General features: G+C 38.6%; 1 protein-coding gene across 6 annotated transcripts in view; it reads right to left on the reverse strand.

The window, feature by feature from the left end:
* pbx1.S (pre-B-cell leukemia homeobox 1 S homeolog) overlaps window positions 1-26,328 on the reverse strand; it is a 96,386-nt gene that overhangs the window by 7,212 nt on the left and 62,846 nt on the right. The window contains exons 3-9 of one of the 6 annotated variants that reach the window (XM_018259521.2): window positions 18,925-19,169; window positions 18,126-18,316; window positions 16,951-17,086; window positions 16,022-16,070; window positions 8,772-8,843; window positions 6,535-6,647; window positions 3,699-3,788 (exon numbers count right to left, since the gene is read on the reverse strand). In XM_018259521.2, the coding sequence (XP_018115010.1) occupies window positions 3,699-3,788; window positions 6,535-6,647; window positions 8,772-8,843; window positions 16,022-16,070; window positions 16,951-17,086; window positions 18,126-18,316; window positions 18,925-19,169 (896 nt within the window). 6 annotated transcript variants of the gene reach the window in all.

The following is a 26,328-nucleotide window of genomic DNA, read 5'->3' on the forward strand; positions in this document are numbered from 1 at the left end:
ATTATTTAGAGTCAGCCTCTCTCTGTAATCACAGTGGCCTGGTATAGCTCCCTCCTCTCATTCGCTTGGTCTATCTCACAACAGTAATTGCCATGCACAAGATTATCTCTTTCTTTTGCTTCTTCTCAAAGAAAATGTCACTCAGTATTGTGTGGGGTCATTGTGAATTAAATATAACAAAACAAATAGTATGGGTGGCAGAAGAGTTCAAGGTGTCTGGATATTTGCTCTTACTTGAAGCTAGATTTCACAACAGGATGAGATCCCAGGAAAAAAAAAAATATATATCTCTCTTCATACAATATCTGTCCAACCAGGTCGCACTCCGTAATTAATCCAACCCACATGGACAGATTAGCATATATACAGCAAAGTTCGTATCACATGTATTATAGCCCCTAATTTTGTATTTCTTATCTCTATGGGGATGATCAAACCCTGGGCCCGTGAGTACATATCGGCACTGAGCACAGCCTTTACATTTGTACATGCCTTCTCTCTTGGGACCCCAAAACATGCCTTCTTTGGGGATATACCTGTATATCTGCATTTACTAGCTTACTCCCTATAGTAGCTCCTCTACGATAAGACATCATAGGACCTTGTTGGAATTCTGAAAATTGAAGGGCATACTACTCTTAACAAATGCCAATGTTTGTCCAATATAGGTTTAAATTTCGGACTTGCTGAGTTATATTGAGATACATAAGCCAATCTATTTCCCACAGTGCTACAATCTCTCGATTGACTTCTAAGGGTACCTTCTCTTACTGACTGTTTATTTTTCTGAATCAACTCACTGGGGTATCCCCTATCTCCATTAGTCAGTCGACACGGGTAAGTAGAATTACAAATAACCCAACAGCATTAGAACAAGATGTGGAACTAATGAGTAATAAACTAAAAGATAGGGGATACCCCAGTGAGTTGATTCAGAAAAATAAACAGTTAGAAAGAGATGGTACCCTTAGAGGTCAATCAAGAGATCGTGGCACTGTGGGAAATAGATTGGCTTATGTATCTCAATATAACTCAGCAAGTCCGAAAATTAAATCTATATTGGACAAACATTGGCATTTGTTAAGAGAAGCATACTCTTCAATTTCAGAATTCCAACAAGGTCCTATGATGTCTTATCGTAGAGGAGCTACTATAGGGAGTAAGCTAGTAAATGCAGATATACGTATATCCCCAAAGAAGGCAATGTTTTGGGGTCCCAAGAGAGAAGGCATGTACAAATGTAAAGGCTGTGCTCAGTGCCGATATGTACTCACGGGCCCAGAGTTTGATCATCCCCATAGAGATAATAAATACAAAATTAGGGGCTATAATACATGTGATACGAACTTTGCTGTATATATGCTAATCTGTCCATGTGGGTTGGTCTATGTTGGGGAAACCACACAAAAGGTGAGGGATAGATTTTCCCAACATAGATCAACCATAAATACGGGTAATAGATCATTGCCAGTTTCCAGACATTGCCTAGATCAGGGTCATACATCTGATGACCCGAGATTTAGGGTCATCCAATACGTTCCACCTCTCAAGAAAGGAGGGGATCGTACTTTAGCTTTGAAAAGGGCATAAGTTAAATGGATTGATAGGCTAGGTACTCTCAGTCCACAGGGTTTAAATCGTGATTCTGATCTGCATTTGTTTTTGTAAGTATTCTATGGAATTCATATCAATAGTGCGATGTATAGATGTAACTCAAGCTGGTCAGGATATAGTGAAAAACGTCCATGTAATTTGCGGTTATTGCTATTTACTTTTTTGTATTTATGGACCTAACATAGCAACGGGAGGGTGGAGAGATACAGCCACTTACGTGCAGATCCGTCCCTATTATGAGGACGCGTCATCACAGTGACCGGCTACGTCTGCTCCGCCTGACAAGGAAGTAATCTGTTTGTGCAATGGAGTCCTACACGCTACTACACGATACAAACGCTTGAGAAAGGGAATAGATGATTCCCGAAATGTCGCGTGAGTGTGGACGAATCTAGCGTTATTACTGGACTTCAAACAGATAAGTGTTATGTTACAAATGACGCTACATTTTGTTACATTTTAAACAAGCTAATAAATGCTATGTTTTAACTACGGAGTGCGACCTGGTTGGACAGATATATCTATATATATATATATATATATATATATAGCGCCATCCATCCTATTGGGTTTAATTATCGTTTAAATTACTTTTTAGTAGACAACATACGGCATTATAACATTGGCATTATATCATTGCATATTACTATGCTACCATTAGGGTCTGGGGTTCTCAGAAATTTTGGATCACAGGAGAAACTTGCCAGTCAAACCGGTTTTATCCACAAATAAATTCCGGATGGGTAAAAAAAAATTCCTCTGCCCCCACACATGGAATATCAGGCCAGTTTGTTAAAAACAACCAGGATGGGAAAACTATTTTGTAATGAAAGATATGGGCAAGACCTGCATTTTGTGCAGACCTTGAGTCCTAGACTATATATCAAAACCCTGGGTTTAACCTCCCAGATAGGAAAACTTAGGTATCCATCCAATATTACCATGACAACGAAAAAATTGTGGGATGCACATTCAGCAATGTAAAAAAACAGTGGTGTGTTTTGACCAGTTAGGCTTGGTTACCTAATTAAACACTTGTATGCTTGTGTATTTTCATACCTGTAAGATTAAGACACAAGTGGGTTTCAGAACATGCCCATGTGTCAAGTGAAAAGCCCGTCTTCTACCTGTGTATCCTTATGGTTCTCTTTTTACCCAGCTTTCCCATGTAGCTTGTGTTCTGTTTATGTCAGATCACCTCCCTCCCCCTCCTTCTGTCATGGCCTTTGGATGGTGGATGGTTGATCTGAGAAATGTATTTCGATTGCTGTCCCAAATTTGCAGCCTCTCTCCCTGTGTCTGTCTTATTGATTTCACTCCATACGACATGGCTTGTCGCTATGAATTTACATGTCATTCCCAGCCGCAAGCACTGCCAGGGCTGTTTGCTCTTCTCTGTCCCCCTCCAATAAATACACACATACACTCGTGTCCATATATAAATCAGTATGGAACAGGCATACACTGGTGATCAGAGAGGGGGGGGGGGTCTTAAGCACTATGCAGAATATGCACTAAATGGGCTGCCAAATGATAAGAGGAGGAAAGTGATAGTCCTTTGACAGCTATCTTCCCAACTGCTATAATCAGAAATAGATGTCATAACTCTGAAGAGTCTGCTGTCAAGCAAGACAAAATAAATGATACCATAGAGTAAACCGAGAAATGAGTTGAGGTAAGGTGCTTGTGTTTTGTGACAGTGGTGGCTACGACACATACAAACCTTCTTTTTTTCCATAAAAACTGAAAATGCAGTGAGCCTGGCAATGAGTGGGTTAATACAGACATCTCCCATGCTTGTGTGCCTTGGCCATGCTGTATGTCACCTTTTTGGCTTTTTCACTTTGCTGACTGTAAGTGGCCGCAGGTGAAACAAGGAATCTGATTGTCTATGACAGGGATGGCTACAGTTGCCGACACTGAGCATAATTCACGGGCAGCACGCTGGCCGCCGGCATCTACGGCACACAGAGAAATAGGTGACCGTGAAAGGGAGAGGAGTGTGTGCAATGTGGCAGCCAGGGCCCCGTGGACTTGAAATAATTGGGGAAAAAGAGAAACAAACAAGGGGATTGTGTGCTTACACTGATGCCCTGCGGACTGTACATCTGATTCGCTGTCAGAGTCTCACTGTATCCGCCTGTCTGACTGATAACATGGCGAAGGGTATCCACCTGAAAGCAAAGCACAACAATGGATGAGAAGATGTTACCGTGGGGAAAGGGTGGAGGCACAGCAATCAATCTCATTTAGTTTGAATACATAACAGTATTGGCATAGAAAAGCATCACAACTTAAATGGAAGCAGCAATGACAGAGAAGCTTAAAGGAGAAGGAAAGCTACGGAGGCATTTTATTGCCAATAGAATAGCTGCAATAGTGCAAGCTAGAATGCTATATTTATACTGTAGAATGTTTTACCATGCCTGAGTAAAAAGCTCTAGAAGCTCTCTCTTTAGGATAGCAGCTGCAGTATTAGCTTGGTGTGACATCACTTCCTGCCCGAGTTTCTCCCTGCTCACTTATAGCTCTGTGCTCAGATTACAGCAGAGAAGGGAGTGGGGGGGGGGGAAGAGGAACAAACTGAGCATGCTCACGCCCGGGGCAAGGAGGTTTAAGCTGAAGCCAGGAAGTCTGATACAGAAGCCCATGTGTACACAATAGAAGGAAAGAAATGCTGTGTTTATTTTGACAGGGGACTCAGAGCAGCACTACTTTGAGGGTTTACTGGTATATTTAGGTGGACCTTTCTGATAAGGCTTACTTAGTTTTAACCTTTCCTTCTACTTTAAGATGAGAAGCACCCAAAAGGAGAATGGACCCACACTAAAAAAGACCCAGGAAGAAATGGAGGAAAGAAAACGTGTGAAGAGAACCGCTGAAAATGCAAAGAAAAACAGAAGCATAAAAATAGTGAAAAGGAAATGAACATAAAGGGGAAACAAAATGGATAAATGAAATATGCAGTGGCAAAGAAGCAAAGGAAGGACACCAGAAAGTCTAAAAACCATATAGAGAACTATAGTTCTTGTTATCTTGGTTGAATAGAATACAATTTAGCAGAGCAGCTAATCAGCAACTACTTTTCACTGCTGAACATACACTACCTGCTGATTGGTCAGTATGGAAAATGTCACTTTGTTCCCTAGTTATTGGTAGGTAATTTTAATTTAGTAAGAAACTTTCTGAACATCACTGGATATTTCCTAGCTACATCAAAGCTTTTATTCTTAAATAGAATAGCTAACACAGTTAGGGCAAGCTATAGGCAATTGCTCACTGTAATCTGACCTCCATATGAGACCTGAAAAGGTGTTAGAATTCCCCTAAAATATGTACCATGGATCTAATGCTGGACATACTGTATTCATTGGACGGGAAGCATGTACAAAAAAGTAAACTGTGAGTAAACTATGCATTTGATAAGTGTTTTATTCAAAGTCATCTCTCCTTTCACCTTTCTCACCGACACCCACTAGTTTACCTCCCTGGTGAATTGTTCCCCTGGTACCCTACTAGTTGTGATTTGCTGCCTTTCCAAAATACATGGAGATTCTCTACACTGATTCAGCATAACATGCCAAATTACTGTAATTCACATACGAAACTAGCTAAGCAGCAATGTTTCTAGGAGCATTTAGACTGTTAAAGTTTTTGCCCACATTAAGAAGAAGTAAAAACTTTTTTTTTTTTAGTAACTAGCAACTATATGGACAATGACTTCATGCTACTCATCCCTTAAATCTTCACTCAAATGGTTAGTCGCATGGGTCTCCCAAGTATGTGCACTGGCTTATTTTTGAGAGCTAATTATGAATACTTGGAAGCTTTCACTTCTGAGCAAAATGGAAAGTGATCATGGGAATTTATTAGTGCCACCGTTTAAATCATGCCCCTCCAAATAAAACTTCTGTTATATTGGCATGTAAAAATATATCTATGCACTATCTATCCTTCAATTTCAAGTGCAAGAGAAAACATTAAGGATAAAGCAAAGATATACTATATATATATATATATATATATATATATATATATATATATATATATATATATATATATATATATATATATATATATATATATATATATATATATATATATATATATATTACCATTACTCCCAATAAATGCAAATAGAAATACAGATTAAGGCAGATCTACTATAATTTAACCATATAGATGCAGTAAATAGTCAGCGTAACCAAAGAGAACATGATACCAATACCCTATTTTAATATAAGCAATATAGTGAAAAGTTGTCATTTTAGTTTAAATCCAAGTGTAAAAACAATTTTGTAAGTGTTTATATGACATCTAGAATCATGACAGAATAAACAAGTAGGATGTATTTCTTTCCTATTTGTTGCATTCGTCCCGCAGCTTTTAGTGGTGCACATTTGCTGCTATACCATATTCTTTTCTGTGTTGCACTCTACAATCATTGAAAAAAATAAAAATAAAACAAGTTATGGGCCAGCCAGTGGGTATACAACCGTAACCCTTTATTGCTGACTGCAAAAAGAATATTAAAGTTTAACAGAAGAACCACGTCCACATTCATGTATTTCGTCCATGATATCCAACAATGTCCACTATCAAAGATTTGGACATACACAGTCCGCAATTCAGAAAGCAAAATCCTCATTCACTCATAGATATACCAACACCCAATGTATTCATTTACATTTACCTTTTCGGACATCCTTAATTTCCCCTTTGGTTGAACCATAGGACAAATAATTAAAGGCTTCCTTTTTAAAAGGGTAGCTGTACTTGCTATAACCCAGCATAAAGGGAATAATGTTTCCACCTGGTTGACATACCAATGGCTACAGCTAAGATTGAGACATTTTCCATACACCATGAAATGTGGCCAAATCTGGTCACTGTGGGCATGTTACATCTGAAGGTCCCTACCTGTGACTGTACGTTGGCTCCAACCTGAGCACCTTGATAAGAATCCCCATTGAGAGACTGCACGCTCATGAACAAATCTCCAGAGTTTGGCATGTTAAAAGAACTGGAAGAACCTGGAAAGGAAAGAGTGAGGCACCGGAATCAAAGAAAGAAGGAAGCTCAAACCCTGGAGAGGAGGCCTGGCATGCAGGGTTTAGGATGACACAGGAGAAATTATTAGCAGAGGCCAATAGGTTAGTATTGGAGGTAAAAGGTAAATCAGGATGAGCAGTGAATCTACCAGTTATAGAAAGGAAAAGCAACGGATGAAATATTAAAGAGACTGTTTTAGTATTGGGAGGAGAAGCTGCTCTCAGATTGTTCATTCTGAGTTTTTGTGTAAGAATGGATTTGTTCACTGAATTTGCATCACAAACGAGGACCTCAGACCTGGTACTGTGGGCACCAGAGTTAGAAATGCCAACTAGAATAATTGCGTGAGCAGTATATTTCCAAAATTGTGCACTATGGATAAGTTTGATATAAATAGCCAATGGTTCAATGCTCTTTACACTGAAAGCCAACCATACTAGATCTAGTACCTGGAACACTCCTGCAGAGCTGGTAATGTTTTGTAACTGCAGAAAAAGCTTTATCTTGGTCATGGAACATTTAGATTTAAATGATACCACAGCATGCATTTAAATAAAAAGTCTGAGGGTAATTGAGAGAAATAAGAGTAATAGGAATCTGCAAATACAGTGTTCCTTGCAATGTTTAAAAACACGATTTCTACTCTACTAAAATTCCAAACCAGCATCCATAATGGCTGCACAATACAATATATATTAATGCAAGATATTTATGATATTAAAAAGATCTGTATTTCAACCAAGGACTCACCCTATTGTCACACAATCTAAAGGTTGGTCACTGCACAGAACTAATTTCTAATCGAATTCTTGTGGTAATTAAATTTTGGTACAACTGCAAAGCCCAAGACTTACTTCAAAACAGTCTCACTGTATAATTTCTACAAGGAGAAACAGTCAGAAACTCAGGTTTAATGATATTTTCAGTAGATGACTTGGAATCAAAGCATAAATTCAAGATTTCTAGTAATGATGCCAACAATTTTTTTAGATCTCCCAAAAAACTGTTTCGCTACAATATGGCTAAACTCTCTACACTTAAGGGCCTAAGTTACTAATGCTCGAATTGACAAACGTTACCGGAATTAAGAAAATGTTAACATTTTCTACGATTGCAATTTTTGTCTTGTACTTCTCATAATCAGTAACGCATATTTTTAAAATTAGACCAGATATGTTCACCTCCCCTGAGATGGGATAAACCATAAAATCCTGTGGCACTGGCATTGAAATATGGTTTAGCTCATAATATATGTCTGCTGAAATGTAAGTGTTCAAGACAGAATACTAGTATAAAATAATAATAAAATAATAGTATAAAAAGCAAACACATAAGAAACACTGTGTAAAAAAAATTCTGGAATGTTAGCAAATAGGCCATAGTGCAAAATTGCCAGTACTATGTCATCAGAATGGAGACCGAGGCCTTTCAAAATACAGTAGATGCAATCAGGTGTATTTGTAATTCTATTTGCAATATAACTATACATCAGCATGGAAAATGTGCAGATTCTACACAGTACACAAATTGTTTGCACCATCTTGCCATATTTTCCTTTATTTGGAAATATACAGAAGTTCCCCTAAGGCAATGTCACTGTGCCTTCAACAGTCTCTCACAGCAAACTGCCCTGTTGTATTTATTCTTGGTGAAATGAACTTTTAGAACATGCTGAACAAAAAGTCTCAACATAAATGAAATGCATTGTACTTCACCAAGGTTGTTGAAGCAAAACCCACTTTCCAACTCTTTAGCTATTTACAGTTCACAGTTTAGAACACCGACTGAGATTTGCTGCTGTAGAAAACAACAATACTGCTTACAGTACTTAGTCAGTAGGATCCAATATATAAAAAACATGTTTTTAGCTTAGCATTAGGACTTATCTTCCTGATGCCTGGAAAAACATTCAGTAGGCATGGGAGAACGCTTCCAACATAGAACCATATCCTCCAAATACCAAAACTGCAGCATTGGAAAACAAGAATGGATGAAAATGTTTAACTCATACGAGAAACCAAAATAAAAACAACTAACAAGTGAAGCCACAAAATATCCACAAAACTCAGTCACGTGCACGTGTCTTGGGGACCATGCTTACTAACCGAGGTTCTGCGGTGACAGGAACTGCATTTTGTTTTGTGGTTGAACTGCCCCACGCTCCGTCTGTTTGCTTCCTGGACGAAACACAACACAAAACCAGCAATTTCAAGGATATCAGCACCAAGCATTGTACAGGAGCAAGTTAAGCAAGTACACATTGCATATTTAGATTGAATGGATGAAGTGGCTTCAAATAAACCTTGTGGGACCCTTAATTCTCATTGGATTCAAGGTAAGACTGGATAGAGGCAACTTTTAAACAAGCACTACAGAAATATCATAATATTTAAGTTGACAAGAGGTCTGCACACGAGCTAAGGCTTTAGAAAAGGAATTGATCGTCTTTATAGATATTTAACACCAGATTTTTCAGTTGACATACTAAAATATCTTCTCTGGGTTCTCCCTCCACCATTTTAGACCATGAATTATTATTGCAGCAACCTCATAAGAGCTCAGTAAGAAGTCCTATATACTGTACCCTGCCAGTTCCATATACCCTGCCAATACTATATGGAAAGAGACAGAAAATATTATTCCAAGAACTAGGGTACAACTGACCCACTGGGTTTTCTGACCTACAACCTTAATCTCGCAAATGTTGAAGGCCATTTTTGAGTAGTAGACCTTGTAATTCAACAAATGCGGTGACCCTTGTCTAAAAAGAAAAGAAAAAAAAGCTACAACTGAATTATTTAAACAGCTTTCGGATAAAATGATAAATATATTGGGACAATATATACCACTTTCCAACAAAATAAACTTCTGCTGAAAATAAATTGTCTATTCTTTTAATTAAAAATCCATATTGTTTTAGTTTTTATATTATAAAGCAATAATGGAACACTTACTAACTCTCCTATAATGAGTGAGTTTGTTAGGCAAGAGATAATGTATGCTCTGTATAAACAACCCTGCCCCCTTTTTTTATGCCCTTACTTGGATAGTTTTGAAATATCTATGCACCCATTGTGATTGCAGTCTATTTTATTTACAGCCTAAAAGTCAAACATGGAGTAGCTTTAATTTCTAGGTGTGCTCTGCTCAATAAATGAAAAACATTACACAAAACGCTTTTAATTTAACCAAAAACATTTGTTCCTGTGAGCGCAAATGCCAGAAGATCCAGGTTTTGGCATACACACCCATATGCTAACCTAGTTGGATTAACTAACACTTTACAGGTATGGGATCTGTTATCCAGAAAAGCTGGTTAACCAAAAAGCTCTGAATTACTGAGAGGCCATCTCACATAGATTCCATTTTATCCAAATAAGCCAATTTTTTTAAAAAAATATTCTCTTTTTCCCTGTAATAATAAAATAGAACCACAACTATTTGTTTTTTTTTAATGTTTACATGATTTTCAGGTAGACATGGTATGAAGATCCAAATTACAGAAAGATCCATTATCCGGAAAATCTCAGGTCCCGAGCATTCTGGATAACGGGTCCCATACCTGCACTTGTATATGAAGAGAAACATAGGAAAACATAAGTATGCTTTTTTTAGGCAATATGGGGTATCCAGAAGAAAGAGACACTGTTACAGGGAAAGTATTGAAAAATACTACTATGTAAGTGGTGCAGGAAGGATGTTAGGGTATATAGAGTGTATCTTATTCTGTGTAAACCATACATAGCTCTATGAAATAGATAAAGAATTCACATCCAGGTGTATATAGGGTTTCTTCCTCTGAATATATGTGCAAGAGTTGCTTCACTTACAATGTATTATTGCCTAATAAATACATATATAGGATGAAAAAAACATGAAATAAAACCAAAAGAATTGTTTTGCCACCAATAAGGATTTGTGCAGGTATGTTGTGTTACCATCAGGTATAAGGTACTTTTTTATTATTGAAGAGAATAAGTAAAATGGACTATATGGGAGATGGCCATTCCATAACATAGAGCTTTCTGGATAACAGACCTGTACCTGTATGAATACGATTTCACAGGTTTTTCTCTGATAATCTAGCCACTGGAGGGCACTCATCATATTTTGGAGATGAAATTGCCCTATTGCAACAATTTTGTATGTCAAATTAGCAGAGCAACCCATAGAGCATAAACCTATCCTGATATTTTACAAAATATTATAGGGAATAATCAGTGGATATTATGCCTTTAAAGCAAAGTTACATTTATTCCTTTTGATAAACTAATGTGGAAGCACTTATGGCACTTTCAAAGATGCAATTTATGGGGCCTATTTACTAACAGTTGATTTTATATTTTTTCCCCCAAAAATTCATGTTTAAAAAAACAAACCAAACCAAACTCTGAAATACCACAAGAAATTCTTATACAAAATTATGGCAAGTAAAAGGTTCTAGGAGGTCCCCATAGGCTAACATAGCAATTTGGCATGTTTAAGGTGGCGAAGTCGAAGCTTTTTAAAGAGACAGTACTTCGATTATCGAATGGTCGAATAGTCAAAGCATTTTCACTTCGAATTGAAGTCGAATTTGGCCTATTCGATGGTCCAAGTACCCAAAAATTACTTTGAAATTCTAAGTTTTTGAATTCGAATATTCACTTCGAATTCACTTCGACCCTTAGTAAATGTGCCCCTATGGGTTAGATGTAACCTGCAAGGGTCATATGGGATGCAATGAATGCAATAGATGTAGTCAGACTTATTTTGCGGTGCTGAAAGCACATGAAATCAGGGCAATGGTATGAGGACTATTTCCATGTTTTTAGACTAAGCTTTTTTTGGGTTTTCTTTTTAACTCTCAGATATTTGTTAGTTTTGTGTTATCTGGAAATCAGTTATCCAGAAAGTTGTACATTTTGGAAAGGCCATCTCCCATAGACTCTATTATAATGAAATAACTTTATAAAAATGATTTGCCTTTTTCTCTGTAATAATAAAACGGTACCTAATAATATGGTGATTGCTTGTTCCCAGTAAACTGAATGATATTAAAACCTCTTCACACTCAATTCCTAAAGAATCCAAATGCTTTTTATAAAAGGCATTGGCTTGTTAATTTTGCTAGAGGGGATCCTGCCATTTAGGGGGTTATTTATTAAAGTCTGAAATGCCAAAAAAAATCTAAAAATTCTAGTTTTTCTTTTTTACTATAAAATCCGAATTTTTATTGTAAAACAAACTCGAATGTTTTGAGATTGATTAAACCCCGAAGATGGAAAAAGTCTGAATCCAAAAATCCGGCATCTCAGACCTACCGAGGTTGTATATAATGGGAGAGGTCCCTAACCTGTTTGGAAGTTTCTCTGGTCTGCGCTGGAATTAGTCATTAAATCCGACTATTTCGGACCCTGTCCCTGATCGGATTAAATTGTGATTTTTTTAATATCACAATAAGGTCCAATAGTGGATTCTAGTTTGCTTGGACTTTTTTGATTAAAATCAAATTCGGACTTTGATAAACAAGGCCCCCAATTTCTAAATGACACAGTTACAAATATTCAAATAATTATATCCATGGGGGTTCACTCAAAAAAACCCTTGTACCATAAGAGAGTGTTGCAGGGACTATAAATGGTGTACTGAACAAGCTGCAGGAAAGTACCATAAGTCAAGGTGCTGAGCAGATGTGTTGGGCCAATCTAACATCTCACATTTTTTACGTGCTACTATTCACCATAGTTTGGAAAGCCACAGGAAACATAAGTACAATGAACAATTTAAAATAGGCAAATGATTTGTTTACAGCATCACAATATACTGCCCAACCTTTTAGGTAGAGACACACATGGTTAGTCGGGGAGATTTAGTCGCCCGGCGACTGCGTTCCTGCCAGCTAGAATCTAAATCGCCAGCAGGATGGCACTCTGAGTGATTCGTTTTCCGAAGTCGCCCGAACGAGTAAACTTCGGACGACTTTGGAAAACGAAGAGGCAATTTGTCGCTGGGCGACTAATCGCCCCGAACCTCCACCCTTTAAGTTCAAATGAAAACAATAAAAAAAAAAAGGAATGCAGTCATTACAGTAAAGCTTTTTTCAAGTGTATAAATGGAAATTATTTTCTTCCACTTTCTATACATTTGATGAGAGCAGGACATGCAAAAAAACAGACACCAAATGAAACAAAAACAAAACAAAAAAAAAACCAACAACTCTCTTTTTATAGACATAGCATGCACAACTATTACACATGTGAGCCTATTCTATAAATAGATAAAAATGAGTAGGAAAAAATAAAAAGGTTATTTCTCATAAATGTCATTAAAAAAAACAAGAAAAATGAAGCAGCACACACAAGCCCTATCCACTGAAGTTTTATTTAGGTCCAGTCTTGTGACACTGGTGATCTTTTCCATTGATATATCTATAATCATACACATATCACAGAGAGTTAGAAGTTCTGTATGAACCAATGTGACAATACCAACACTATCACAGCCTGGTATAGAAGCGGATATATTATTTTCATACTAAGCAAGCATATCAGGTCTCTGTAACAGAATAAACTGCCCAAGCACTCACTCTCATCCCTAACCTTTACTCCCCAAGCCCTCCTATTCCCTGGCATATGAAGGTAAGGCAAAGGTAGCGTGCCTGAACACTGAAGTGCGTCATATTTATGATGGAACAGAAAAAAAACCAGTGTATGGATTTTATTATGGAAACCTGTCTTTTTGCAGATGTCTTTTTGTGTACGTGGCAGGGAGTAATATTTGTGGCTGCCATTCATTTACTATGGCGACACATAACAAATTCAGGGGAAAAATAGCAGTTTCGCTATATAAACCTATTTGACATCAGGGAAGACTTTATAATGCAAGGAGGCAGAGTAAAAACAGATAATAGCATGTTTCCTTGTGTCATTTCTCTTCACGCTTTTTGGCCTTTCTGACACCTCCTAAGGTTGAATAATGTACCAGCATGTTTTCAGCTATTTCTCTGTATGTTGCCATTTTCTAAAGATTACAAAGCGCGAGCTGCTGAAATAGAATGATTTGAATTGAAAACCTGCAGGAAACCCTGCAGATTAGCACAGGAGTAGACCCCTTAAATATTACAATCAACATTTCTTGAAAAGATTTAATGCTCGTGTAACACGAGGAATAAGGAGAATGTTTTAATGGGTAACTAGACGCTAACTTTTCCTATTTTACTGTGCTTAGTACAAAGTAATAGAAGGTTAGGATATAAAATAGGCTGAAGCTATGCATGCATAATTCCGATATGAGCCATGCCCTTATAGTTGTTAGGTAATGCCCTCTTCACCAATAGTCTAGCCCAGTGCTGTCCAACTGGTGGGCCCACGGGCCAGGCCCCCCTTATGTGGCCCCCACATGAAAGTCTGCCTGCTGTGACTGCTTATCTTCTGTAAGCTTTTAAAGGCATCAGTACCAAGATTTACTGCCCCTGCATACTCAGGCAGCAAGCTCCTGCATTGTTCACCAGTATTGTGCCACTGTATGCAGTACAGTATAAACTGTTTATCTTGGAGTATTACTGATAGGTTTCTGTCTCCTGCTCTATTCTCGACATTTCTTGAAAAGATTTAATGCTCGTGTGCTCTGTCTCCTGCTCTATTCTGCCTGCCCTATGCTCCCTATGTGTGTGCGCCCTACTCTGCCTGCCCTATGCTCCCTGTGTGTGCCATACTCTGACTGCCCTGTACTCCCTGTGTGTGTGCCATACTCTGACTGCCCTGTGTTCCCTGTGTGTGCCCTACTCTGCCTGCCCTATGCTCCTTGGTGTGCCCTACTCTGCCTGCCCTATGCTCCTTGTGTGTGCCCTACTCTGCCTGCCCTGTGCTACTTGTGTGCGCCCTACTCTGCCTGCCCTATGCTACCTGTGGGACGTGGAACCCTTTTAGGGATTTTTAGCATTTGGAAATGGCTGTTAGGGGCTGCTAAGGTGTTAAATCATGTGTTGTGTTATCTACAGGGGAGGAGGAAGCATATGGATTTAAGGGTATACTTTAATATGGCTTAAACATTTTCCCTGCAGTAAGCAGCAACCATTTTTTTTTAATGTGCTACCACCATTAATGTGGACATGGTCTAAAAGGTTCTTATGGTAACATGGGTGTGGTGTAAAAACAGGTATCGGCCATCCACCACATATGCCAGAACAATCCTAGCCCTCTGTACTAGAAAAGTTGGACAGCACTGGCCTAGCCCATTTCTGTCTTGATATAGCAGGGATAAAGAACATAAAATAATTGTACCTTAATGAAAGCTAATCAAACATTTAAACATTAAACATTTAAATATTAAAATTATTCATTAGGGATACACCAAATACACTATTTTGGATTCTTCTAAACCCTGGATCCTTTGGGAAAGATTCGGTCGAATAACAAACCAAGTCCTTATTTGCATATGAATATATTTTTTTACTTCCTAGTTTTCTGACAAAAAGTCACGTGATTTTAAGGATTTGGATTCCGTTGGGTCAGGCACGAGGATTCGGCCGAATCCAAATCCTGCTGAAAAAGTCTGAATCCTGTCTGATTACTGCCATTACTCCCAGATTAAGATTCTTCTTAACAAACAGCGTAATAAACAGATCAATGCCATTTGCCCAATTATTAAGTGTAAAGTCCAGAAGAACACCAATGAAACAGTTTTTTTCTAACTTAACAAAACAAGGGCCACATTGCTTCTCTTTGTGGCCATCCAAGAAAAAGTGCATTAACTGGTCATACATGGCAGATTACACCATTGCAAGAGACAACCGGCAGGACAGCCCCCACTTGCAAATACACAGAGATGAAATGTTCTGTGCACACACTGAGCTATGCCCAATAAAAAGGTTTACTGTGGGGTCTATTTTGCTTTGCCAGTTATTACCAATACAGACAAACAGGAATAAATTTCATAACACATTTTAAATAAATAACACACCGGGAATCTAATAAAAAGGGGTAAAAAAAAAAAAACTAAAGAAGAAAAAAAAAAAAAAAGGAAAAGACGTGAAACGGAAAAACTAAAATACTGAGCTGAAAGGGAAAAAAGATGAGAAGAAAGAGGGATAAAGAGGTAGACAACAACAAAATTGAGAATTGTAGAACACGAAAAGTGAGCCATAGAAAAATGGCTGGAAAATGGAATGGCACACAAGGACCATTAGCAGAGAAAGGTCAGAGTTGAAACAAACAAAAGAAAAACGCAAAAACCAAAAGAAAAAAACAAAACATAAACTAACCAGCAGAACTGGGAGTTGAGGGCGAATTGGCTTGACTTCCGTGAACGGACACATTGGTAGCATTCACGGCTGTTTTGGCAGCATAAATATTGGCTTCCTCTTGAAATTTACCTATGTTCTTCTTATAGCGGATTCGCTTATTTCCAAACCAGTTTGATACCTGTGGCAAGTCCAAGAAAAGCAACAAGTTAATCGAAAGCATTTGAAAATAACTGGCGAAGAAGCCGTGTCCTGTACAACTACTATTACCCAGAACAAAAAGTGACAGACCCAACAAGCCAAAAATATATATATGTGTGTATATGTGCAGGCACTTACTCAAATCTGAGTCTGATTCATGTTGTGGTTATGTCCTTCTGCTTTCCACAGAAAAAAAAGGGAACCTCAAGTCCCACAATCCATCATTTTAACATGGGATAGGGTTAAGAAGGGGATGGTTTACTTTGTCTTAGGGGAAGTGGGAAAAGGTCCTCGAGGAATCATATACGTCTATGTATAGAATATATATGTTTTCATACTTGTCACTCACATCTGATTTTGTTTTAAAAATTTGGAATACAGTAATTTTTTTACATACTATACAGTATGTGCACGGCCAGTTCAGACTACAGAAAGTGTATGGCCTTGCCCCTCCCCCCAAACCACAGGGGGCCCTTGGGGTAAAATGCTGCTGAGAGCTCAAATGTAGGATTTCCAACTTAAATCCATGCAACTGACTGTCAGTGGGATGCTGGAAGCGGTATTTAAGAGTGATGCAGGTGAGACATCCCTGCCTTCCTTGAGCCCAGGGTTCCCACATGTCTAGCTACAGTCCTGTATATGTGCTGTATTCATAAGTGCAAGTCACTTTATCAACAGTGAATGCACAGGTGAGATGAAACAAGACACCTAGTTGTGACTATGAGAGTCATGATATCTGTTACCATCTCTATGCACAGTATATACCCTGAAAATGTACTTTACCTGCAACCCTTTAACGTTACGGTCAACAACATAGATTCAAGCAACAAAAAGTAATGCAATGGTAATTACTCGCGTACCTGTGACACTGTGATGGCGCACTTCTTGGCTAGTTCCTCTTTGGCCTCCTCGCTAGGGTATGGGTTGCTGAGGTGGGAATAGAAATACTCGTTCAAAATTTCTGTTGCTTGCTTGTTGAAATTTCTTCTTTTTCGCCTGCAAATTAAAAACACAAATTTTAACATGCATAAAGGTAACTCTTATCGGTTTTGGGGCTTGCATAAATTAATCATTTATTGCCCATAGGTTCCACCGGTCATTTTTTTTTTGTTCTCCGTAAAATTAACAGAATCATCCAAAGTTAAAAAGTTAGTTTGTCCACAGAAGAAATCAGTGCTACAAATGACTCCAGTTGGCATGTGTTTGTGCCAAGATCATCTGCTGGCTCATTGATGAAAACAGCTTTCCTTCCGTCCCAGTACCACTTCCTTTAAAATGCACATTCCCTGATCCCATGTTGTCTTCCCCCCACAACCCTCTTTGTATATTTGTATTTTTTACACCAACTGAACAAGCAGATTACCTTTGATATGGTTATTTGGACTAAGTGCACAAAAGTGCATTTAGAAGGAATTAGGTCTTTAGAAAACACTGCTAAGAGGTATAGTACATGGACTTAAAGAAAACATAACACCAATAAATAAAAATGTATCAAAGTAATTAAAATATACCATACCGTTACCCTGCACTGGTTAAAGTTTTTTGTTTTATATAAACAAGCTACTAAGTAGCTATGGGGACAGCCATTGAAGCTGGAAAAAAGGAGAAAAGGCACAGGAAACACAGCAGATAACAGATAAATCACTATTGTACTCTACAGGGCTTATCAGTTATCTGTTATGTGACCTGTGCTTTTTCTACAGCTTGAATGGCTGCCCCCGTGGTTACACAGCAGCTTGTTTATATAAACTATAGTCATGTTTCTGGGGCAAACACAGAACTTTTTACCAGTGTAGGGTAACAGTACATAGTGTACACTTTTTTGATACACTTTTATTTTTTGGTGTTACTATTTAATGTCCTCTATGTTTTCCACAACTAAAGGAAAAGGTAACAGCAGGTATTATTGGATCAGCCTCTAGACTGCTGAACTACTTGGCAGAGATCACATTCTGGTTGCATGCACTGGAATCCAAAGCAACTATGTATTCTGCTTGCTAATTTAATGTTGGCACATTTTTTCTTTGGTGCTTACCGTGCATCCAAGAAGCGGGAGCGCAGGATCATGACAGCTTCACATGTGCTCTGTTTCAGTTGCATTTGTATAGAGCTAAATTTCCTGTGGATAATTGACACCATACGTTCAATCTCTTTCGGGGAAATGGGTCGGGTTCTGCTCTGCTCTCTGAGAAGATTCATTACGTGAGTGGTGAACTCATTGCAAGCCTGTTGGGAGGAAGACAAACAAAGACTTGAATATGTAGGTAAGAAATAGAACATTTAAGAACAGTGATCCCCAACCAGTGGCTCGTGTTTTGCTCACCAACCCCTTGGATGTTTTTTATCCCAGTGGCCTCAAAGCAAGTGCTTATTTTTATTTCCTAGCTTGAAGACAAGTTTTAGATGCAGAAAAACACGTGTCAAGTAGAGTCTCCTATAGACTGGGAGTCCAAATAGGGGCTATCACAGCCCTTATTTGGCACCGCGGGGACCTTTTTCTTTCTTGTGTTACTCCCCTCTTTTTACATTTGAACGTGGCTCATAGGTAAAAAAAAGATTGGGGACCCCTGTTCTAGAAAGAGGGACAGAGTTTGTAAGCAGCAGAAGAAATACTGACATTGAGGTCAAAATCTATAATATGGGGAGGAAATAATATTTATACTACATGAAGTTGAGAGGTGGGATGTTGGATCTTAAATTTGCTCACTATGCTTCCATACATTATTTTAGTGGAGAACAACAATAGCACATAGGCAGGTTTTAGCCTCTATTTGATTTTTTTTTTTTCCAATAGATTTTTTGGAAATCCTCAGTAATGGAATTTGTTATGGTACCTGTTCATATTTCTCCAGCTCTGTGTGATAGATTTGTCTTATTTGGGATAGCTTTGCTCTGTAGTCTGAATGTTCAGTTGAGTTGTCGGCTCCAGCTCCACCTGATGCTGCTGCTGCGGCTGCAGCCGCCGCTGACCCTCCTCCCTTTTCTGGGCCTGCAACACCCTCTGCCAGCAGCATGTTATCTAATCGCATCAGCTGGGGGTCTGATGGTTCCTCTTCTTGTGCTCCCCGAATACTGAGAACTGAAGGAAGAGAAGAGACTAGGTGAGAAAAAAAGACGGTAAAACAGACACCCAACTGTGCACTTGCACATAACACAGGCTAACAGTATTTACAGTCAATAGTAAATGCCATTTAGGTCACTGCCTCACTTCTTCCACCTTATGATCTACCTCAACAATTGTTGCCAAGAAAAGAAATCTCTCCTAAAACACTCCATGTTGTTTAGAGTTTGTCCTACAAAATATAGTGTGTAAAAAAGACCTATTGTCAAACTAACTGAAGAGAACTTTAAATGTCAAAACAGTTTGGTGTCCATGAGCTTACAGAAAGTATGGTCAGTGTCATATTCTCAGGCTCCAATTTCTACTTGTTCTAGTTCTTAACAAACATTCTCGGAAACAAAATATTGCTGACAAACATTGCATGTTGCATCTGGACACAAGCTGCATCTGGAGCGCTGCAACAACCTTACTCAACTGCAGATGCCTCTGGTTCACCTCCCACAAGGGGCTGAAATGTCAGATGAATTGGCATAGAACTTAATTTATAGTTCTATTGGGTGTGGTAGTACTAAATGTATTAAATACAATAGATATTTGATTATCCAGTACTTGCTATTTTTAGATTCAATACAACTGTGTATTTATTATACACATAAACATAGACAAATAATGCAAAGTGAGCAGAATACAAAAAAATATATAATTTTAAAACAATATACTCTTTTCTACAAGAATAATCACACTAAAATAGTTCTGAAGTACTGAATATCCATTTCAAAATAGATCACACATGCAGCACAGGTATGGGACCTGTTATCCAGAATGATTGGGACCTGGGGTTTTCCAGATAACGTATCTTTCTGTAATTTGGCACTTCATACGTTAAGTCTACTAGAAAATCATGTAAACATTAAATAAACCAAATAGGCTGATTTTGCTTCCAATAAGGATTAATTATATCTTGGTTCAAGTACAAGGTACTGTTTTTCAGTACAGAGAAAAAGAAAACATTTTGCATTATTTTGATAAATTGGGAGTCTATAGGAGACAGTCTTTCCATAATTCGGAGCGTTATGGATAATGGGTTTTTGGATAACGGACCCCATACCTGTATAACCCAAGTTCAGAATGGGTGAAACGGCAGCCCTTCCCAGACGCTTTAAAACTACCAGAATCTCCAGACAGTTGCAGGTTGTACATACCTACACTAGTTGCTATATTGGTTGACTATATTCTTAGTCAAGCCTCTCACCATAGATGCCAATTTTAAGAAATGTGTCAGACATTCACATACCTCATCTGTAAATTTTATTAAAGGCATGACAGCTTAACATATTGAATCCCTGTAGGCAGCCCGGCACACATCCAGCTCAGTATAATGATTTTTTTGAACATCACAGGCAATTGTTTTTTTTTTAACAAAATGATCTATTATTGTTAGCAAATATAACTTAAGCAGAAAGTGAGAATTGTTAATATATGCTGCATAACAGCAGCCCCCTACATAATAACAGCACCACTAGGTAGCACATTGTTAAACATTAGAAGCCCATACACAAAAGCACTTTCAAGTGGTCGGATTTTGTGTGATCTGCAGTCAATGGTGTAGATCTGACCAGATGAGTGAAGGTGAGGAGAAGATGTGGATATGAGTGGAGCTAAGGAGGAGCAGCAGATATGAGTGGAGGTGAGGAGAAGGTGTGGATATGATCAGAGCTTCCACACTTCTTCTGGTTACAGTAAGGGTCAGGGCACACAGGCAGAATCAGGGAGATTAGTCAAGCGGCGACAAATCTCTTCTTCTTCGGGGCAATTAATCTAACCGAACTGCCTCCCCTTCCTTCCCGCCGGCTAAAATGTAAATAGATGGCGGGATGGCACTCGGAGTGATTCGTTTTCCGAAGTCAGCCGAAGTTTCCTTTCGGATGACTTCAGTAAAAAAAAATCACTCTGAGTGCCATTCCGCCGGCAATTTACCTTTTAGTCGACGGGAAGGCAGTTCGAGGAGATTAGTTGCCCCGAGTAAGAGGAGATTTGATGCTGGGCGACTAATCTCCCTGAATCTGCCTGTGTGCCCTGACCCTTAGAGTTGTAGTTTTTCTGGTCAGGTGATCTCTGAAGAAGCACAGAGAATATCATAAAATATGGTCAGGTGATCTCTGAAGAAGCACAGAGAATATCATAAAATGGTGGCTCGAAGTTTGGCAAGATTGTAAACAATCTGTTGCTTAGATATTCATTTTTGGGGGTATAGTTTTCCTTTAAAACAGAAAACTGGGAAATGTAAAAAAAATCCTCAGATCTGTATCATTGTGGACTGCTCCATATTTGGTTCTTATAGATTTATATTCAGTGTAGCTGTAAACCTATAGCTGTAACATAAACTTACAGGTTTTATACCTGTACAGTATAACTATAATTAGTTGACAATTATCAAAGTACAGCTAGCAGGACATTACAACCCCATGGCAGAAGTCAGTTTGCCTGAGCTACTAAAAGCAATTGTTTGCTTCATACAGCAATACAATTCATATAGCAATACAGACTACAATTCATATAGCAATACAGACACAGGTGTAGGGTATTAATTCACAGAACAACAAGAGCAGCCTTCTTTGGCTGGTTCATGTATTTACAGACGATAACAGAACAGAGCACGAAACTGTTCATGTTTGTGTGAAAAGCAGAGGAAGAAAAAAATGATAATTGTACAATAAAAAACCCCCCAGCAATTTCGGCAAATTGCTATATCTGTATTTTTTGCGTGTTAGGAATAAAATTTCCTTGAGGTGACGCGGTTAAATCTTTTCTCTTTCTTTTGAAGTCAAATTGCATGGGTCGTTCTCGGTGCCAATCCACTTGAGAAACACTAACAAAGGCCATTTCTGTGTTAGGGACGGATCGGTGGCAGCTTTTCATGAATACATGAGAATAATTTGGTCTGCTGCATGCTGAGAGCTGGGGCACAGTTCTACATACTGTATTACTGGCGTCTGCTGGGAAAATCTCCAGCCAGAGGAGAAGGGAGAAAGGAGGGAGATGGGGGATTAGCAGAGAGATAAAAGAGGAGGGGAAGAAAGAAACACTACTGAGGGAGAGATGGAGTAAGGACAGAGGCACAGACTGAAGAAAAATGAATAAAATTCTGCCAGGACTGAAATGCACCAGTTTAGGATATCCAGAGTCAGTACTGGATGAAATACATTGTCACGCATCTTTAATCCAGCATTTAAGGCATAAACCAAGAAAAGCTGGCCACACACGGCCCAATCATTTCATTCAATTGAGCCATTCTCAACTAAACTGCTTCATCAACAGTCAATACGTGGCCTTCCCTAAGGAGCAATTTGTCTAATTAAAGCCTGGTGGGATCAAACCACAGTAGATCTGGCAAAAGAGAAAAACCAAGATAGCTTATGATCTGCTGGGCAGCACCATCACTACAATCCTGTCTTCTTGCTGGTGGCTACATTTTTAAAAACCTGATGATGGGTCATGCAATTTACATACATCCACACAAAGACTAATCATGTTAGCCCAAAAGCAGTTTCTATGCTCTCCCCGTGTCTGAGGTGTTTTTTTTTATTTTTATTTTGGTTTTCTTCCACATGCCAAAAACATAAGAGGCAGACTAGTTCTTTAGATTAGTATCAGTTAGAAGGTTCCTGATGCAATTGCCCATCCTGTGTGTGAATGTGATCTGGGCTGTAAGATCAATTGAGGCAGGGGCTGAAAATTCATATATCCTCTCTGCAAAGCATTGCAGAGTATGATGCTACTATATAAAGTATAATAAAGGTAAAATGCTGTGTAACACGTTAGTGATATACAGTACATTATATAAATAAAGGCCAGTAAGAAATGTTAATGAAGCACTGAGCAAATATTTGAAATGGAGGTTATTCTCATGGGAGAACGGAATGGCCTAGGCATCGCTGATATTGACGAGAAGTGTCACGCTGCACTTGAAGAAAAGTAGTTCAGGCTCTCAGTCTCACGCAAACATTTGCAAGTTAGAAATGCTGCACAATTCATAAACTTGGCAGCCTTCCTTGCCAAAAATAGTTCTTGTGTAGTTCAGTAGGCTGACTAGACTCTAGTATTGTATTTCATATCTTTGTGTCCCTCCAGAGTGAGCAGTCTTGCATTAAATGGTCTAATATAGTGAATAAAGTACCCCCTATTGCAAAATATAAGGATATTATAAGTCACAGAGGAGATCCACGACCATATAAAAACACAAGGTCGAAGGCCAAGTGCTTTTATACAGGTCATGGAACTCCACGGTTACTTCTAATATCCTCATATTTCCCAACAAGGGCTACATTATTTATTATAATACACATGTTTTAGTGAGTCATGTGACAACAATGACATCACTAAACTCAGTTTATAACTAATGACATCACTAAGAGCCGTTCATAAGGATATCATTTACTAGATATTTATGGCTTTTGTATATTGTAATGCCATAATCAACAATATATTGGCCTTATTTTACATAGCCAACATGTTTACACTTTACAGAAACACACTACAGTCAATTTCATCAGAAGCCAATTAAATTGCCTGTATGTTTTGGAGTGTGGGAGGGAATGTAGTACCTTGAGGAACACACAGACACAGGGAGAACATAGAAATTATCTCCATATAGTTCCCAGGTCAGAATCAAACTTTTGACTCCAGCAATTCAAATCAGGAGTACTTCCTCACTGAGCTATGATTCTGCCCTTTTCCTATATCAGTGACATATTTAAAGAATTACACATAACATTCACATTTTAAGCAAACTTTAGCTTCATGCTGTGCTTCATAGTGTAAAATACACACCACTATGCACCATATAGTTTGGACTACATTGGAAAAAGTAATACAGTTCCCAGTATCAATGATGACACTGAAATACAGAGGGCCCAGGGACTGATATGCAATTTTAATATTTGTTTAGAAAACAAGTCATCTTAAAAAAGAATTAGCGGCCGCAGAAAATATACTTTAGTGAATCAGGCAACAAAAATCAACACAAACCTCTTCCATAAATACTGTATATATATATATATGCATACAATCATAAAGAATACGATCAATTCATTTAAAAAGGTCCATGGCAGGCAGAAGACACTATACTCTTACTGATCTATTGCCCTACCTTTTCAATGTTGTGCGTCTTGTTAGCAAAGGTAGGCATCTCCTTGGCACTTGAGCAGAAACACTAGGGGAAGTGTCCCTGTCACCCGTCACTGCGCAAGACATGTTGAGGTGACAGTCAAGTGACAGCATGTATCCCAGCTGCACGGACCTTCGCTTACTATGGATAACACTCAGATCTCTGTGTATGTGTGTGTCTGTGTGTGGCAGCCTTCACAAGGCTATGCTCTTTTGACTGGCATTGAGTTTATGTGAAAGTAATTAACAGTAATTAATCCTTAATTACAGTAATTAGTAGAGTTGCAGTAAATTAAGCCACATCTGGAGCAGACGATGGGCTGGGATTGATGTGGTGCACACACTACCAGCTGGGCCACAAAGGGCTGAGCGGAAGTGATGGTGTGAGTCAGGAAGAGAAGGAGTAAAAGGAGGAGGAGCAGAAGGAACTAGCGGCAATGGAAATGTAAAAAAGTAGAAGTGGAATGTGTTGGTGCTATACAAATACACTTTAATAATTAGAATGTTAATAAATGTGCAGAGAGAACAAGAAAAGGGAGTTCATATATACTGCTTAAAGAGATTCGGTCATTTTTATGAAGTCGTTTTTATTTCTAAATAACATTGTTTATACTGCAAATAATTCACTCTACCATATAAAATTGAATTCCTGAACTAGCAAGTGTATTTTTTTTAGTTGTAATACTGGCGTGTAGGCAGCCATCTCAGATCATTTTCCCTGGTCATGTGCTTTCAGAAAGAGCCAGCACTTTAGGGTGGAACTGCTTTCTGACAGGCTGTTGTTTTCCCCATTTAATGTAACTGAATGTGTTGCAGTGAGACCTGGATTTTACTATTGAGTGCTGTTCTTAGATCTACCAGGCAGCTATTATCTTGTGTTAAGCTCCACATAGGTGCAAAGGTTTTTGTTGCTGAACGACAGATTTTAGCGAAGCCCAACCAATCCTTATCGTGCGGTTAGTGGGATTCGAATGATCGTACATCTTACGATTTTTCGGCCGACATCTGTCAGAAAATTGATCGGCCAGGTTAAAAAATCTTTATCGGTCCCAGTGCAATCTATCTCTGTTTGCAGGGACAAGCAGGCAGCTACCCTTTGTTTTCCTGGCAATATTGCCTGAAATGGTCTTTTTAGTTGATGGACAATTTGTACGATCGTACGATCGTTTTCGGGATGACGATCGGATCTTTTAAAAATCTTTACATCTATGGCCAGCTTTAGGGAGCGGCTATCTGGTTACATTTCCATTGTTCTGTTAGGCTGTTGGGGGGGGAGGGGTGATATCACTCCACTGAAGTTTATCACAAGTCACATGACTGGGGCAGCTGGGACAGACAATATGTCTAGCCCCATGTCAGATTTCAAAACTAAATATAAAAAAATCAGTTTGTTCTTTTAAGAAACGGATGTCAGTGAGGAATTCAGCTGGAGCAGCACTATTAACTTATGAATTTTGAAAACTTTTTCCCCAATGACAGTATCCCTTTGGAATACATTTTAGGAATAATTTTAAACAAATAATGGAGGAGATATTTATTTAAGCAGACTGAATAATAGAGGCTTGTTAAACGTCCTGGGATTCCAGACACAGACTGGCTAAATATACTGAGAGCTGTAGCTTATACTTGCCACCCTTACAGGGGCAGTATACCCTGTTGAGTTTAATGAATCGGGCACTTGTGTTAACATACAGGCATGCATTTAACATTCATGCTGAACAAGGGGGAATACTGCCCTTTTAAACTGTGCATATACATTGAAAGGTTTGGAGAGGTCAGCAAACCAGAAGGTCTCTGGTCACCTGCTGGACCCACCAGGTGTGAACCACATAAATGCATCAATGCGGTCCTAACCCAATAGGATTTTCAAACCTGCTTGACAGATATCTGGCTAAGCGGTGTCCAGATTTTAGTTGGGCAGACAGTGTTGAGCTCCCCATACATCGGCCTGTAAGTTGCCAACCCAGTCAGGAGCCAAGTCTGCAGTTTTTATGGGCCTAAGTATGGTCAT

The sequence above is a fragment of the Xenopus laevis genome, chromosome 4S (genome assembly GCF_017654675.1).
Source record: "Xenopus laevis strain J_2021 chromosome 4S, Xenopus_laevis_v10.1, whole genome shotgun sequence".
Taxonomy (NCBI): Eukaryota; Metazoa; Chordata; class Amphibia; order Anura; family Pipidae; genus Xenopus; species Xenopus laevis.